The 17,469-nt window shown below is 36.0% G+C and overlaps 2 protein-coding genes across 6 annotated transcripts in view; both read right to left on the reverse strand.

Annotated features, from left to right (window-relative positions):
• Positions 1-366: 366 nt before the first annotated feature.
• On the reverse strand, positions 367-11,075 carry LOC136822101 (switch-associated protein 70-like). The gene is made up of 9 exons (XM_067078318.1): positions 10,537-11,075; positions 8,511-8,838; positions 7,654-7,849; positions 6,969-7,116; positions 5,605-5,738; positions 4,882-5,049; positions 3,087-3,245; positions 2,527-2,709; positions 367-859 (listed from the first exon to the last, which is right to left on the reverse strand). Exons 1-9 carry the CDS (start codon positions 10,880-10,882, stop codon positions 653-655), a joined length of 1,869 nt encoding a protein of 622 aa, XP_066934419.1. The 5' UTR covers positions 10,883-11,075; the 3' UTR covers positions 367-652.
• A 3,432-nt stretch (positions 11,076-14,507) lies between these two features.
• Positions 14,508-17,469, reverse strand: part of LOC136822109 (tetratricopeptide repeat protein 28-like) — a 39,702-nt gene continuing 36,740 nt past the window's right edge. For all 5 annotated transcript variants that reach the window (XM_067078336.1, XM_067078327.1, XM_067078361.1 and 2 more), the window contains 3 exons: positions 17,154-17,315; positions 16,219-16,502; positions 14,508-15,349 (listed from right to left, as the gene is read on the reverse strand). In XM_067078336.1, the coding sequence (XP_066934437.1) occupies positions 14,625-15,349; positions 16,219-16,502; positions 17,154-17,315 (1,171 nt within the window). In that variant the 3' untranslated portion in view covers positions 14,508-14,624. The remainder of the gene's footprint in view (positions 15,350-16,218; positions 16,503-17,153; positions 17,316-17,469) is intronic.

Here is a 17,469-nt window from a genome sequence, read left to right on the forward strand (position 1 = left end):
CAATTACATGAAAGTCGAAAAAATGCAGAAATATTCATGATATGCATCTTATCATTACAAAGTTTTTTAACATTACTTCATAGATCCAGCAGTTGATTGGCTGTATTACATGGCGTAAAATCAGTCAATACGTCACTTACAACCAATCAGCTGTTGAATCCATGACGCCAAAAGACGGTGCAAAGCTGTATATCATGAATATTATCATAAACAGTCCATCCATATGGATGATGATCACACATTACCAATAGTTCTCAAGTGTGATCTTCTAAATGTAGATTTGAAATGCCAGGCGCTTTGCTATCCATAGCCCAAATCAACCATTGAAATTCAAAAAAGAAGGAAATTTATTTCTGTGTTTTTTTTCACATGTTTTTTCTCTTGTTTTCACTATTTTAACCTTCTAGACTTCTTTTTCACCCCAAACCGCAAATATACATAAATCTAAAGTCTATTTCAAATTAGCTGACAGTGCTCACTTTCCGATCTTTTTTGAGATTTTTTCTTTATGACAATATCCCACTCCATTTTGTCTTTTCAACGAGCACAAAATCGCTACTTAATTCAAATTCTATCAAAAGTTATCGAAGTTTGAAAAACACTGCCAGCTAAAAATCGACTTTAAGACTCTCTCGGAGAAGCTGAATTCACATCAAATAACTTCGAAATGTTTACTTCCTTCTGAAGGCTTCACAAGATTAGATTCTACAATTTCCGTTCGTTCTCCTTCGTCAAGTTTTCTTTGGTTGACAATTTCGGCTGCCGGTTGATCAGTCTGTTGGTACAATGGTCGCTTAGAGAAATCCTGTTCGACGAATGAACCGGCACCTCGATGTGTGATCAACATCTTCTGTTCAAGCTACAAAGAAGAAAAATATGATTACGCTCCATTATTTGATAATATTGAAAGTCATCATCAACAAGAAACTCTCACAAACAACTCTCTACAATTCGATAGGATCCCCTATTCAATGAAAATCCAATTCCCATATAAAATCGTATTAGAGAGCATCAGCTGTGATTCCAAACGTATTTACACCGAGTTCTAAAAAAAAAAAAAAACTGGAATGGTCTTGTCATAGAAATTTTTGTAGAATTATTATCCATCGGGTAATAGATTCTTGGGAAAAGTTTAAAACAGAAAACATTATGGTGGACTTTAAAACAGGATAAGGTTTCACTGGAAATCTACAAGTAGTTAGCCTATCTAGTATGTAAAGAAATATGATAACTATGGTTGTTTCAGAAATTCTACGTCATTTTTCTCGAATCCAATTCCCTTCCAAGCAGTACAAGGATTTGAAGGGGGTATTACATACACTTAGCTCTAGTTTAGACGGCCCACTTTTCGCCCTGCCTATTCCAATTGCGAATTGAAGTTGGCAGAGAGTTGGCTGTCTAAAGTAAATGCATTGCCCTCTTTTAACGTCAATGCAATGTCTTCTTTCAACCTTTTTAAAGCAAAGATTTAACTGCCAAATTGGTATCCACTTTTTGCCTACTTCCTAACAATTAAAATAGGCAGGGCAGAAAGTCGGCCGTCTAAACTAGAGCTTAATTTTATAAACCCTGGATCATGCTATATCCACCATCTTTGATCGGAGTTTTTTTTGGAATTAGTATCCGAGAAGAGGCCATTGCAATGTTAAAGATTAACGTCTAAACGGCGCTACATCATCAAAAGTATTCGTGGAAAAGCAGATCTAGCGCTCTCGATGCATTTTCACCGCTATTGAGTAGTGCCGCCATTAAGGTACCAATTTCAAAAAAACACCGATCAAAGATTTTTGGTTAGCCGAGATTGAGTAATTTGGTCCAGGGATATATAAAGGTCAATGCGTCCGACAAAGCTAATTCACAAGAAGACAAAGCTTGAACTCTGCAAAGGTTTCTTTGCGATACACCACAAGTATTTATGAAAAAGTAAAACTCGGTGCTACTACACCCACATCAAGTAGTCGTACCATTATCCCGGCGGGGGGGGGGGGGGGGGGGGGGTACTAGGGTTGAGAGCTGACGGGGGGGGGTGCCGACCGACTTTCGAACTTTGGACCCTTACCGGGACTAAAAAGGAGAAAACAAAGGAAAATTTTGGGAATTTTACGACCCTTAGCGGGACAAATCTGACCAATTTTGACCAAATTTCGATCTTTCAGGGGGTAAAAAGTTGAAATTTTCGTATTTTTCCGACCTATAGTGGGACTGAAGTTTGATTTTCTGATTTTTCCGACCCTTAGCGGGACTTTGGAAGTCCAAAAAAGGTACCCTTAAGGGCGGCACATACCGTACCCTCCATTTGCCTAAGTACCCCCCCGGGACCATTATGTATGACTTTCATATAGAAGTTTTTCAAGCTGACTAGGTTACGTAAAATTTTTTGTCATTATGGAAGCAGACATTCGATTTAAGAAAGGAGTCGCCTCACTACAAATTCGAACGTTTGCTTCCAGAATGGCGGATTTTCCTTTAAGTTACGTGACTTTTGCAAAACCTGAAAAACCTCTATAAAGCTCAGTAATAACATACCGTTAAAGGTTTAGCTAAACCAACGGGTACTTTCATTTGTCTCGTTTTCTCTTTAGCGAGTTCGACTTTGAGAGCAGCTTGTCTTCTTTCTTCTTCGGCTTCTTTCATCTTCAAATGAAACGTTTCCACTTGTTCTTCTGCCCGTTTACGAGCTTTCTCAAGTTGCGATAGTCTCTCGCGCTCCTGAAGAAAAATAAAACATCAGTTTTTATAACTTTTGCCAAGCCTAATTCACGGGCCCACTCACAAAAAGCTTTCAAAATCCTATCTGGTTGAGCCCCACGAAAGTTTTTACCTTCCTCCTACTAAGAGGGGTCAAGTATCAGTATAAAGGTTTGAAATAAAAATATTTGCAAAACCCAGAACTTAAAAAATCTATTTATTTAGCACTTTATTGAAAGTAGGGAAACAAATTCAATCTTGCGAGGTTGCCATTTTGTAGGACACGTGACAACAATTTGCGAAGTGAAATTTTTTTGGCTTATCCGAAAAGAGAGCATATACATAGGTGACCAATACAGGATTAAGATAATTTAACTCATTGTTGAGTGAATGCTTACATCATCCAACGCTTTCTTTTGCTCTTTGGATAATTCTTCAAGGCCTTCTCTTGCTTTCCGTTCCTCCTCAAGAATACGGTCTTGTTCATTTTTAATTTTCTCCAGTTCTTGGCGTTTCAACATCTCTTCTTCTAAGATTTGTTGTTGTTTCTCTCGCACCTGATGAAGGATAGTAAAAAATGTTTGTTAGGCCAACCTATTTTTGCTAAAATCAAAAAAATAATAATATCGAATTTCCACTACAATATATTTTACACACTAGTTATTTGTAAGAATTAAATTTGAATGAAGCTGAAAATTAATTCAAGAAATTGAGAAATTTAGAAAATCAAGCATTCCATACACTAAGATTCTATCATGATCTTCATCGAAGATAAAAAAAAAGTGAATTTTTGAACCAGATATTTTTTGGAAAACATTTTCGGTACTTTAACAACCCTGATAAATGAAAAATTTATTTCAATTTTACCGACCGACCGACCCATATTTTGCCCGTAGAACAACAAATTAAATTGGTCTCGCCTTAGATCTATTATTTGGCATGGTTGAATAATTTCAGAAATGAAAGCTATGGTTTACCATAACATTAGGCTACGTCATATATTCCGTCGCTTCGAGCGTAAAACTCCTACTCTTCGGGATATGAGCACTGCTCTTGTTTTGAATATTGAAATTCTCCTGATAAATCGCATGCGCACTGAGGTTTTAATGAAACAATACTTAGAGAGCTTCGAAACCTTAGCCAATCAGCTGTGTTTTAAAATTCTTTGAAATCTCTATTGATAAACATCTTTTGTGAAAGTAGTCTATTATGTTTAAACCTATTAATAAGCAATTCCCGGTAGGGTTACTAGTGGCCGCCTATAGCAGTGCCTATTGACCAAGAGTAAGGCCTAAAAGCCTGGAGCTGTCTATTGACTACCATAACATTCATCAAAATTTATTTTCTTCAAAAATTAAAACATATTACAGACTGTTTCACAGTTACGCGATCTTTAGGTAAATGGTTGAAAAAGAACATATTTTTTTTAAAGTAAGTAAGTAATGAATGAATTTATTTGCTATAATAAGCGAGACCTCTTAGACATAAAGCTAAGCTAGAGAGGTGGCCGCACGCTACTGTTACAAGAAAAAATAGTTTCTAAGATCTTACTAAAAACACCATAACCATATATCTTTATAATTATATATCTTTATAATTCTATATAATTTTCCCTTTTTTTTCAAATCAATTAATTGGTCAAATTTGTCCCAAATTCTCAATTATTTGTATCGTTACTGACCCCCTCCTCGGTGTTTTTAACAGCGAGTTTATCTATCTACCCTTTTTAAGGACAGCATAGTGACTGAAACGATTTGGAAAAGACTCGCAATTTTGACTTGTGAAATCGAGGACGCCTAAAATGCTGATTTACTGTTGTCCTCCATCAGTCAGGATCTAGACGAATCAAAAACCAACTGTCTCTGTCGCAGGAAAAGCGCCATACATAAACTCGCTAATAATGGGTATACATTTTTATATGAGAACAAACTATATAGAACTTCGATCGCTAAAATATTAAGAACAAGTTAAGACCATTTTAAAGCTTTGATAGTCTAGCAAGCTAGACGACTAATTCAGGCATAGTAGAAATAAAGCAAAAAGTAATGAAGGGAACATTATAGTCTTTTAGTTTATACAAACTAAATCCCGTAACAAAAATGGTGAAAAGTAAGGCTTAAAAAGTGAAAAAAATCTTCAATGTTTTATAAAGAAAAACGTGTACTTGGGTAAGAAACAGAGAGGTTATCTCACCTGGTTTTCAACCTCTCTAGCTTGCTTTTCTTCTTGGAGTAACTTTTCATATTCAGCTTTCAACAGTTCTAATTCCTCTCTTCGTGTTCTCTCTTCTTCTTTCAACGCAGCTTCGTTCTCAGCTTGCGCCTGAGCCTCGTCTCGAGCTAAACGGATAAGCTCCAACTCCTAAAAAGGATTAAAAAGATCTTGTAATGTTAGGTGCCTATCAATATCGACCTATTAAACGAACCCCGTTTGTAACTTTTTCTATCTTTCAGCTCAAGCTTCTAAAGAGGAACAAAAAAATCTTGAACATCATTTTGAGGCGGCATTTTTGGAATCAGGCTAGAGTTTTAAAAAGCGTTATTACTTTGCTTGTGATGATGGTACAAAGAAGACGCCGAAACGCCAAGAATGAATCAAATTAAATTTCTAGTTTGGGCTCTTCCAGAAAATATTCGTACACCACGGCTGGAAGATATATTGTCCGGTAGCGAAAAATCATCAAAATTGTCCGAAGGGTGAATTTGCTCTGTCTGGGGGTAATTTGGGTTGTCTGGGGGTCAACTGATGCTTGTCCGGGGGGCCAAAAGTCACTTTGTCAAGGGGGTAAATCTCTGAAAATTGTTATATCCTCCAGCCGCCATATACAAATTTTTTCTGGAAGAGCCCTTTTCACCTTTATCATTAAATTTATCTGGCCCAACGAGAAATTGATGACAATTCAAATAATAATAATACCTCTAGTTGTCTTCGTATGAGTTCTTCTTGTTCCAAACGTGATCGTTCTTCGTCTGCGATCTTCTTTCTTCGTTTCATTCGCTCTAAAGAACGATCTTTCAGCTCTCTCATCAACGGCGTCAAATTGCCACAGTCTAAATGTCATGAAGATGGATGTTAATTTAAAAATAGCATCACTTTTGGTTAGTTTTAGAAGTTTTGAGGTAGCTTTCATAGCTAGAACAAAGCAGTTTACGGTTCTTGATCTATAAGTTGTAAGGTAGCATGAATTAAAATTACAGATCAGAAGAGCCTGTTGTTTGGAGGCTATGAAAGTAACCCCGATTGATATGATCTTTTGGATGGGTTATCCATTTTTCTCTTGATTTGACAGATACCAAATATGGTCTTGGAAAAATAGTAAAGCTAATTGTTTTGCAAAGCTGACATATTGGAATTCAATGAAGCTTTACAGACTTTGAATTCAAAAAACTGAATATATCCGCTTTTCGAGAGCTTTCCATTAAAGTCTGGGAGCAGACTCGAGAAATAGCAATTTTGCTATTTTGTTATACATCTTTGGGGTGGAAATTTAATGCTGATTATGGAAAACCGGGTCATAAAAAAGTCTATCACGAACAAAATTATTAGTACGCGTGGTTTCGGGCTAAGAGACTTTCAATTCATCGTTTTTTCAGGATTTACTGATTTACGGGGGGGGAGTAGTTATGCTACATGTCGCTGCCAACACTATAAATTTTGAATCTTTGAATTGTTAGGTATTCATCTACATCTATCCGCAGACACGTGCTTCGTCCTTCCCAAGACTCATCAGTGCGGCTCGGGTAAGCGAGCATAGACTGATGTTGTCACCAGAGTGCTCAAAACACTAAGTGTTGAGCTTCTAGGTATTCATCTATATAGGTTTCAACTTGCCAACCCCCAAAAAAAGCAATTGGTCGTTAGGATCCTGACTATACAGTTGACACTCTCTAATAAAATTTTTAACGGGGAATTGGATTTTCATCATTGAAATAAGGGAACGCATGAATAGGTAAAGTGTCGTTTATAAGAGATTCTTGTTGACGGTCAATTTCAATATTATATCGATTAGAGGAGCGTATGGAATGGGCTCTTCCAGAAAAAAATTTAATATAGGGGGTGGAGGATATAATATTTTTTAGAAACTTACCCCTCCCCCGGACATTGTGAATTTTGATCCCCCCGGACAACAAATCTCACCCACCGGACAAGCATCAGTTGACCCCCCGGACATTCAAAATCACCCCTAATCAGAGCAAGTTTGCCGGACAAAATATCCAATATATCCTCCACCCCATGTACAAAGATTTTCTGGAAGAGCACAATAAAATAACGTTTCTCACCAATACATCGCTGAACTTTCGCTATCCATTCATTTTTGGTCTTCGGATCACAAGCTTCCATTTCATACGGAACATTCTTCTGCGCACACAAAATTGAAAAACGACATTTGGACGTTTTTGAATCATCTATTCCCTCAACTTTTGATTGCTGAAATTTGAGAAAAATATTTTTCAGATAGAAGGCTAAGAGTCGATAAATCTTTAGAACTAAAATAGTTTTTTTGCTTTGTTTTTGATGCAGTTTGATGGGCTGGCGAATGAAAAATTAACTTCAGCGAATTCTAAACTCTAGGCCGTCGAATCCTTAGCAAGCCCAGTGTATTGATTGGGGTGAAAATGTACTTGAGGCGGCGAATCAAATTTTTAGTTCGGTGAATTATAATCCTTTTTGTGACTTGGACCGGCGAAATTCGCCGTTCGCCGGGTCAAAATAAAACCCCTGACTTAACATGGTGTAAATCGACTAAACAAACACAATTGGAGCCTCCTACGATTAAAGGTAAACTGTAATAAAATATCATAACACAAATCCTCATATCATGAATATCTTTAGTAACACACCTATCAAACCTTTAAAGGTGAGGACTGGCTCTAGCATCATCAATTCTACCTGATAGGAATCTAATCCAAGCTCATCATGCTTTAAAAAAGGTTGATAGGTATTCTATGTATCTCAGATTTATACCTTTGCAACAAAAATGACACCTTTCCTTTTACCATTACTGCTTTTCCCTTCATAATAAGTTAATAATTGTGGAGATAATACAAAGAATCGTTCTTTCATTGATTTCACTTTGTGTCCCTTCTTTGTGAGTAAACCAGTCTTCATAATTTCTTTAACATAAACGTCATTCACTTTGTCCAGACCAAACTTGTAAACGCTAAAAAATGAAAAAACATTTTTTTTACATCCCACCCCTTATCCAAAGTACAGTGGAGTCTCCAAAAAGCATGGGGAATACAAATTTGTTCGAGTATAAGGTTTATAAGGCATTGTTAGCTGAAGGGGCCACAAAACTTGTTTGAGTTAAGGAGGCATTCGAGTTATAGAGGTGGTTCGAGTTATAGAGACTCCAATGTACCATAAAAATGGACACTGCTTCAATTTCAACCATATCTTAGATTTCTTCTGTTGAAAGGAAAATCTTCACAAACAGTCACAAAAAGAAAAAAATTCTTGTTTACTCAGCCTTAAAAATCCATCTATAAGGAGGCTTAATTGATATAAACCTTTTTGCTGGTCAGGATGTCATGTTGAATAATTAAAAAAACTCCAGCATTAAAATAATGACCCATTAAATGCAAAGTCATTATAAGTGTGCAGTAATTTTTTTCTTATCATTGTTTTGATGCTGGAGTTTTGATTGTTCAACATGACATCCTGACTAGCCAACAAAGGTTTATTATTATCCTAAATCATAGAGTTCACAATTTTACACTGTGAAGACATTACAAAAGAATTGTAAATGTTTAGCTGATATCAAATTATTAACGAGGCATTCTCCGATGTAACATTGAAAAGTAACTTGACATGAGACCAACCTCTTTGGTGTGCTAAGAATATACTTGTTTTCCAAACAATCAATGAATTCCCAGAAAGTCAATTTGATTTTTCCATTTGCAAAGTCATCCAAGGGTCCTCTGGTCCACGGTGTCCCCATTGCTGTCATGAATTCTTCCAAAAATAAAGCTGTTTCTTCAATGTCAATGTTAACAGTATTATCGATGTTAATTTTATTGAATGCTTGCCATATCATAAATAGTTCATTGTCTGTTAGCTTTTTATCTCCAGTTAAAGTCTTTCGTTGTTTCTCTACAATAGTCCATGAAATTTCGTCCAGTTTTGTCGAGTCTACAACTTTTTCATCCACTGAAAAAAATGAGATGAAAGATATATTTTCCATACCAGCACTTGCTAATCCTTCTTTTGAGAATAACTAGAGCAGTGAATGGGCTGTTCCATTAAATTTCTTATATCTAGCAGGTTATGCTTGAACTAGGAACAATCATCTTACCACCTTGTATTATTCATTTTTAGAGGAAAATTTTGGTTCCATGTGCACTTTATAGAAAATGTAACTTAAACAAGCGCCCCTCCATTTACCGACACTGGACCAAAGTCACCAGTTGGTACTGTTAATTGGTCTAATATCGACCTGTGTTGGCACCCGCTAATTCTGACACCCTCTAATTATGACACCCTCTAAATCTGACACCCTCTAATTTTGACACCCTCTAATTCTGTGGAAATTATAACATGTTCTGTTCTATTGTAAAACCCTGGAATTTTTTTCCCAAAAAGATATCGGTATCAAGAGTTAGAAGCTGAAACCCAACTTTCGATATCCAGGAAAATGTACATATGTACCCTTTGGATCAAATTATAGAAATAGAAATAGAATTCCCTAAAACCTCGCAAAAACACTCTAAAAACACTCTTGACTCTAATATTATCGCTTGATCACAATGGATTCCCCGAAACTGGATGACTTGCATCAGCGGAGGGAAACTTGCATAGCCATCAAATGCCTGACCAATCAAAGCAGCAAAATTTCAAAACAAATTCAACAGTGCAAGAACTACGCAGGTCCATTCGCAGCTCAACTCTACATTTCTCATATTTAACGTGCTAGTATTTTTGGCGAATTACTTGACGATAGAATTGCGGAATAAAACAGCGTGGTTAGATAGGCGGATCTTTAAAAATTGTTTGGTTCCCGTCATTTCAACTTTACAAAGTGGGTCGGTCAGTCGGTCGGTCGAAAATATTTTTTTGTACATACATACATCTTTGTTTATTGTAGGTACCTGCATTGTGAGCCCCGTAATCATCATGCAACATCTTGTTTTTTATTTTTTAGAAAGTGATGCTTCGAGAGCGTGGTCTGCTTCCACGAAGGTCCGAATTATGAAATTGGGTTAAAAAATCGGGAAATCATGGATAAACTGGTTTTTGGTTCACTTTCACTCGCTATTTCCATTTGAAAACTTGTAAACACTGAGAGCGCAGAGGTTGACAATTAGGAATCCAGAAGTGGCAAAAGAGGTCTCCGACTCTAACTTCAGAGTAAAAATCAGGGTTGGTCGGATGACGGGAACCAAACAATTTTAGAGATCCACCATAGCAAAAACTCATGCGAGATAGATATATAATTGAAATTGTAGAATGTTTTAAGGGTACAATGCTTTATCACTATTTGAATGGGTGCAAAATGTGCAATTGCATCCTAACTTGTCTATCATATCTTAAATCTTATCATTTTATTTGCTTCCGATTACTTTGCTGAATTTTTAAAGCCTTGGTCTATCTTTCTCGAAATTTATTGTATTGTAGAAAACGATGGCATTAAAAATGTTTGCATGTTTGACCATGGCATTTGCGTGATTTTGAAAAATATCAACCTTTTTATCTGCTCAAACCGTCAAACGATCTCAAGTGCAATTACACATGGGCATAAATTTCAAAAGTGCAATTGCACATTTTGCAGTCTCGGGATGGAGTTTTAAGTGTGCAATTATAAGAGGGATTTCCCAGACTGTCTGTCAGTGTTTGTAATGAAATACTCACTTTTTCTCAACAGTTTGCTTCCAATGTATGCTATAAAGTCTTGAAACTGAAGTTCCTTTTCTCCATCTTTAAATTTCATAATATCCTCAGGAGAAAATTGGACATTTATTACATTACACAAATTGATACATAAAATTTGTAACTGTGTTTTTGTCACTTTTCCAGTGCTTTTTGGGTCCAAAACATTGAATGCTTGCCGCAGTCCATTAGCTGTAAAATATTCCAAAGCTTTAAGTTCTTTAGAAAGTGTTCCATGCCTTAAAGAAATATCCCAATTTTCAGCATCTGGACTGTCTGTTTCATCAATTTCATCACTTGAAGTTGTTGTGATGTTTTCGTCTGCCATGAATCTCGACAGTCTTTTGACCTGAAAATTGACAAAAATGTGGAGCAATACGAGTCTTCGTCACGTGTTTTGTTCTTCCTTTTTCTCCTTACTTTGTTGTGGCGCAAGAAGAACCAAATATTTGAAAATTTTTACGCAAAATCCTCAAAAAACCCACACCACACCGTTTCTCTTTGAAATTTACTTAATGAATGAATTCGATTTTACTTCCTCAGAAATACTATCCTATTTCCTTAATTGAAAGCTTAGGTTAGAGGACGTGATTGCCTTTCAAAATAAACAACAAATCGTAAACGAAATCAAATTCCTTGTTTTGTTATCAACGAAAATATAGCCAATGACGCTGATTTCTCTCTGAGTGCAGTATATAGTTCAATACGTCATTCTACATGTGATAATAGTTGAGATAATCAATAATTATGTCAAGTTCCATTATAATTTCATATCCCTTTTTTATCATTTATCACATCATCTCATCCAAAATAAGCTAGATTAGGATGAAATAGTGGGAGTCTACATAACTTACACATAATCACATATACTTAATTATTTTTTCAGAGTTTTTTATCATAGAATTCAACCTAACCGTCAAAACTCATGAGCCATCGACCCGGGGGGGGGGGGAGGGTCGCGAGGGTTTGCAAGGTGACGGGTATGTCTGAGCTGAAAACCCGACCCTTTGAAAGACAAAATTTTGGTGATTTTGGGACCCTTTGAGAGACTTTTTCCTAAATTTTGGTGCATTTTTTCCAAATTTTGGTTTGATTTTCACCAAATTTTAAGCAAAATTTTTGGAAATCGTGACCCTTTGAGAGAGAAATTTTTGATTTTCGTGATTTTGGGACCCTTTCAGAGACTAACTTTTGAATTTGTAACCCTTTGAGAGACTTTTGAGGAATGAGAAAAGGTACCCTTATGGCTCGCACATACCCGGCACCCATTTTGCCTAAGTACCCCCCCCCCCGGGGCCATCGATCATCACTCATCAAGATGGGAACAACCTTATCCTCTCTTCCCAGCTCAACTATACGCTTTTATAAGAATGGTGTTTTTTTTCATTCCATCATGGGTATTCTTAACTTTTTGAGGAATAAAATCATTCTAAAATATTCTTATGGTATTCTTAGGTTAGTATCCAAACTCGACTCAAATTTAACATGTAATACATACCTGAAGAAAAGAATGGCTTATTTGTGAAAGTATTGAGTTTTACTGGGGGATAATTGGTAATTTACAATCACAAAATGTTCTAAAAAATTGCATTCTTAGGTTCATCCTAAAATTAATTTGAAAATTAGAAACTTACCTTTTTTACAAATGACATGATGCATAGAGATATGTCTAAGATGGGTTGGTGTTATTGTTTTAAATATTCCTGGTACGTGTATATTTATAAAATCTTCGTGAAATCGTGTAAAACCAAATTACTAAGTGAATCTATTTCGTCTAAAGAGTATATTAAGTGATAACAAGAAACACTCGTGGTTATAACATCACAAAGAATGTTCTCAACAAAATAGTGTGTTAATCATGTCTTACAAGCTGTGATTCTCAAAACCTTTTGAAAGAATATAAAAGTATTTTGCGTCAATAAAAAGCATATGGTGATTTGCTTTTGGTCGTATATGATGTTGGTAATTCTTATATATTGGCAAGTCTCTCTTTCTGAAACTATTTTGAATTGTTCTCTACGATTCTCAAAAATATAGAATTGGGCTGGACCAATCAAAAATATGGAAAGAAAGTGGAAGTGGAAGTAATTCTTGCCCGAACTTTAAATTCTGAAAAACGTTAAAATACACTAAAATGTCAATATATTTCGACCATGATTGTGCACACATAAAATATAAATACAGTACAAATAACTTGTTCTTGTAACGTTTGAAATATAAACCATCCAACTAGCATCGATAGTCAAAAAACTCTTTTATGGACTCGTTAGAAAAAATCAACTTAGATAAAGCACTCTCTAGAAGACCGTAAATGACAAGTCTGCGTCTGAAAGGTCAAATTTCATACTGTGATTTTCCAAAGTCGCCCGTTTAAAAGAAACTAAAGTAAACATCGTTTTCTTACTCCCCAATACCTGCTGAAAGATTTTCAAACACGTACCAACAGATTAAAAAATAAAATAAAAGGCCCTTCATAAGTTTTGTTACTCCTTTCAAAGTCTTAAGAAGACAAACAAAAGTATTTCGAGTGTACATAATAACCACGTCACACTTATCTGAAAGTTTCTCTTTCCGAGAATTGTTTTTAAAGTCAGTAAAACGTTATCAACCTGAAGAGTCTTTGAGTTAAACTTACCATAAGGGTTACTAAAAGAAGATTGACATCCAATAACTCAAAGTTATCAAAGTCATCGAAATACAATAATTGGCGGGACAGTCGGTCGGCAAAAACTTTATTTTATTGTCAACCCTGCTCATACTGTGCGTGTTATGGAACATTTCTGAACGTTACAATCATGGCATTCAAAGTGTCCAGAAATGAATATTTCCATTGTCATACCATAGTCCATCCTTATAAAAAACACTGGTCTAGAAGCTTATTGTTTTAACTTTTTGTTAGTTTTTTCCTTTGTTATTATCAAAAGACGAAAATCGATTTATTCAGTTTTTGATCACGTTACCCAGTACTCCTCTTGGGATTGGTTTAAGATTTAATCGCATGAATCAAAAAGTGAGCCAAACAAACTAATTTCTCAACGCAACGCTGTTGACATTTTAGAAATTATCGAAAGTGTGGTCAAAAAGTAAGAAGTTTACTGAAGTTTACTGAATGATTCGGTTTGGATTTTAATTTTAATGTAGTGTCCCTGAAAAGAAGTGCTTTGTGTTTGTTCTTTGATCTTTTGATTAGCTAATTTCAGATACCAAAACTTTACCGAAAAAACGCAAAAATGATTTTTTGAAATTTCGACATGGAAAAAAAGGCAGTTTTTTTTAAATAACTTTCGAACTACTTTTTCATATTTAATGTATGATAGCTCAAAATTCAAGTTAGAGCATCTTCTTTACGATAAAAAAAGAATGAACAAAAAATTTAAATCCTGAAGCTCACAATATCTCGACAAACCTGTATACTTTTTTTTGGTGCACCCGGTAGTTAATGACAAAGGACGATATGTAAATATTTTTGAATTTTTTTTAACTTCTCACACTAATACAATATAGTTTTTTTAAATACAAATTTATCGTGAAAAAAAATAATCAAAATAATCTGAATGACAATTCTTATGTAAATGATATATGAAAATTGGTTGGGTTTTAAAATTTTATACATTCATAAATACTTTCGATTTTTCTAAAATCCTTTGCTTTTACATAAAATAATAAAGCAAGCAATATATGACAACAAGTTATGACAACAAGTTGGGAACATTTTTCTAGCTAGCAATATCAGATGGAATTCAACATACAGTTGACTCTCTCTAATTCGATCTTCAAGGGACCAAGAATTTTATTCGAATTAGAAAAAGATTCGAATTACAGAAAGTATTTTATACTAATTTCTAGCTGAAGGAAAAAAATATTTGAGTTCGAATTATAGAGAGATTTGAATAGTAGAGGTACGAATTAGAGAGAGTTGACTGTAGTTTGTAAAGGCTATTTGTTCGAATCTGTTTCGATAAAATTTTCTTTACATATCATATTGTTCTGCTTGCAATAATTTTTATAAAAGATTCTTAGACAAAACAATAACAAAAAATTTTCATAATTTAAATAGAGCTTTAAAACACTTAACACAACGACATTTGAACACCATCTTCATTCTGAGTTGTAGGGTAAGCAGGGTGTAAATGATTTTGTTGCTGTTGTGTCGGCTGTGGATTAACACCATATTTCGAATTCAAATTCAAATCCCCTTCGCTTTTACGTGCCCCTTTACGGCCATGTTCATTTCCATTTTGCTGCGGCCTGCTGTCAGTATTATCCAAAAAGGAAAGCGCATCGACCGAATAGCGTTTCATTTCTTTCATGTTTTGACGAGCATAGGCTGCAGGTAAGGTATGCGAATTCGAATCATCTTCGCTTAATTGCTTTTGTTTTTTCTTATTCCGTCTTTTAGTGAACCAGCCTTTCTTCTTACTGATTTCTAAATCGTCGGAGCTTTCTAAGCTTTTACGATCCACATCGGGAGAAGAACGTTTACTGTCGGTGTAATCAATGTCGAGGTCGTTAAACCCACCGGACGTCTGTCGGGAATGTTTATGACTGTCCGATAAAGAAGGTGAATGAACACCTGAATCAATACTCAATGTCTCCCGAATAGAGGCTGTCTTAATGAGCGTTTTGTTTTGAAAGTAATCATTGGTTAGTTGAAGTTTCTTCCACTCGTTTGGAATTTTCGTTTTTCGTGTTTGTTCTTCTCCATTGAAAATATCATCTTCTTCTTTGGGCCGTGGTGGATCACGTGGTGGATCACGTGGTGGATCACGTGGTATTTGGTACACGTGGTCACTATCTGAATATCGAAAAGAAAAATAATGGATCGAGTTCAGCAAATATTTTCTCTTTTTCAGAAGCATATAAAAATTGTTCAACAATACAATACCGAAGGCGTAGTGGTGTGGTGGTCATCGCTCTTGACTCCCGTCTGGGAGACTCGAGTTCGATTCCCACTGTAGTACTACGGTTCACTTGGCAAATGAACACACCTTCGCCCGGGTTAAACCATACCATGTGAGGGGAATTGGGTACCACTAATCTGATACATAAGTGTGGGTGATATGCCAGGCGACGAGCTATATGCTCTCCCGCGTGGTTCGAGTGTCATCACTATGCATCATGATATCTTTGTCTCGCGTGCACAGAACCAGCGGTGTCTGGACAGCGCTAAGCGTTCCAAATCGAAAGAGGAGGATTTCCTACTTCGCAAGGAGTAGGGCCCATTCCCCAGTGGGGAATGTCATATCATATCATATCATCAATACAATACCAAAAGTCTCAACTGGCAAACAACGCTGTTTCAAGCTCTTCTGATGTTTTGTGTCAGGGATAAGGAAATGGAACCTATGTTACAAATCTTGCTTTTTAGGGTTAGGGTCTTTTTTGAATTCATACTACCCAGATCAAACGTATAAAGGATGATGAATTGTACGATGAAATTTAAAGGTTTTATTCTTACATAAATGTTCCCGTTTCATATCAGACACATATTCCTTATCAGTACAGTGGCTGCCTATTGCTATGTTATGCTGATATAAGCAAAAAAATGTTTCCCTTTTCCGCTTTTTGACCAATCTTGCTCCACATAAGCGCCAGTTCAATGTGAAATATCTTGCAATTTATCATCTTTTTTACTGACTTTTGACAGAAAAAAACTCAACTTACCTTCACTGGAAATACTATCAATTCTTCGCATATGTTCACCACTTTCTGTTAAAAAGCTGTCCGAAAATTCACTCTGAGAGCGCATGCGTGGTTTGGTGTTAACAGTTTGAAGACCAGATTTTCGTTGGTCTGGTGTCGAGTAATTCGCAGAACTTGAACCGCTTTGTACCGATAGCTTTGCCACACGTGGTGATTGTTTTAATTTTTGACGATGAAAATTTTCCAGGAAATGCTCAACATCTTCTCCGTAAAAGATATCAGGTGAGGCCACGCCACCTCTTTCACTGTGATAGAAAAGGAGAAAGGTCACACTTACTAACAATTTCGTTTGTATAAAATGCAGGATAATCAACAGTGTTTTTTTTGCGTTCTTATTCAGTATATGCACTAATTCTTAGTAGTCTCTATAACTCGAGCACCAAGAGGGACATAAAGTTTGTTCGAGTTCCGGAAAGTTCCATTATGGTCATTTTCTCAATAATAGTTTTCAAACGAAAGAGACTTGTTCACCTGCTCCGGGTTAAAAAAGTTAAAAATTCGAGTTGAATTCTCTTTAATTTTCGGGTCAGGCCTTGTGGGTTATTAGGATTCTAGCTCATTTTTCTTTTGGTTTGACCACCCCTGATTTATGATCGTATTTATGTTTATTGTGCTCACCATGGTTAGAAAGCTAAAAAGCATCTACTTTACAAGATAGTGAAAAAAATCGGTTGATTTAAGACCGTTAGCCTTAGATAATACCGAGTTTATGTATGTGTGTTTTTCTGCGACGGAGACGGTAAGGTTCTAATTTGACTAGATCCTGATCAGCTGAAGACGACGGTAAATCAGCACTTTCCAAATTGCTTCAGCCACTCTACCGTCCTCAAAAGAGCAAATACATAAACTCGCTAATGTATGGTATCCTTAAACGAAAGTTGCTTTAGGTAAGCTACCTGCTACTGGCTTGAGAAGGTGAATCAAGGACTCCCGAATCTCCTTCGTCATCTGAGAATGTATTCCCTTCCGTCAACACCAAATCACTGACATCTAATTTCTCCATTGTTCCGTATCGTTTCATGTCTAATTTCATACCCATTGCTTCTTGGTTTCGTTGACTAAGAAATTGAAAGACGAAAATATCAAAAAGGTATCGTACACTTTACAAGTCTGGACGATTATAATGGCTCTTGAACTAAATAGGGCCAAAGGCTCAGGCCCAGCGGAAGCGGGGAGACTGGGGAAACTTCAGCCAAACTTTGAGCAAATGAG

Source organism: Clytia hemisphaerica, unplaced genomic scaffold (genome assembly GCF_902728285.1).
Source record: "Clytia hemisphaerica strain Z4C2 unplaced genomic scaffold, Clytia hemisphaerica genome assembly, whole genome shotgun sequence".
Lineage (NCBI taxonomy): Eukaryota > Metazoa > Cnidaria > Hydrozoa > Leptothecata > Clytiidae > Clytia > Clytia hemisphaerica.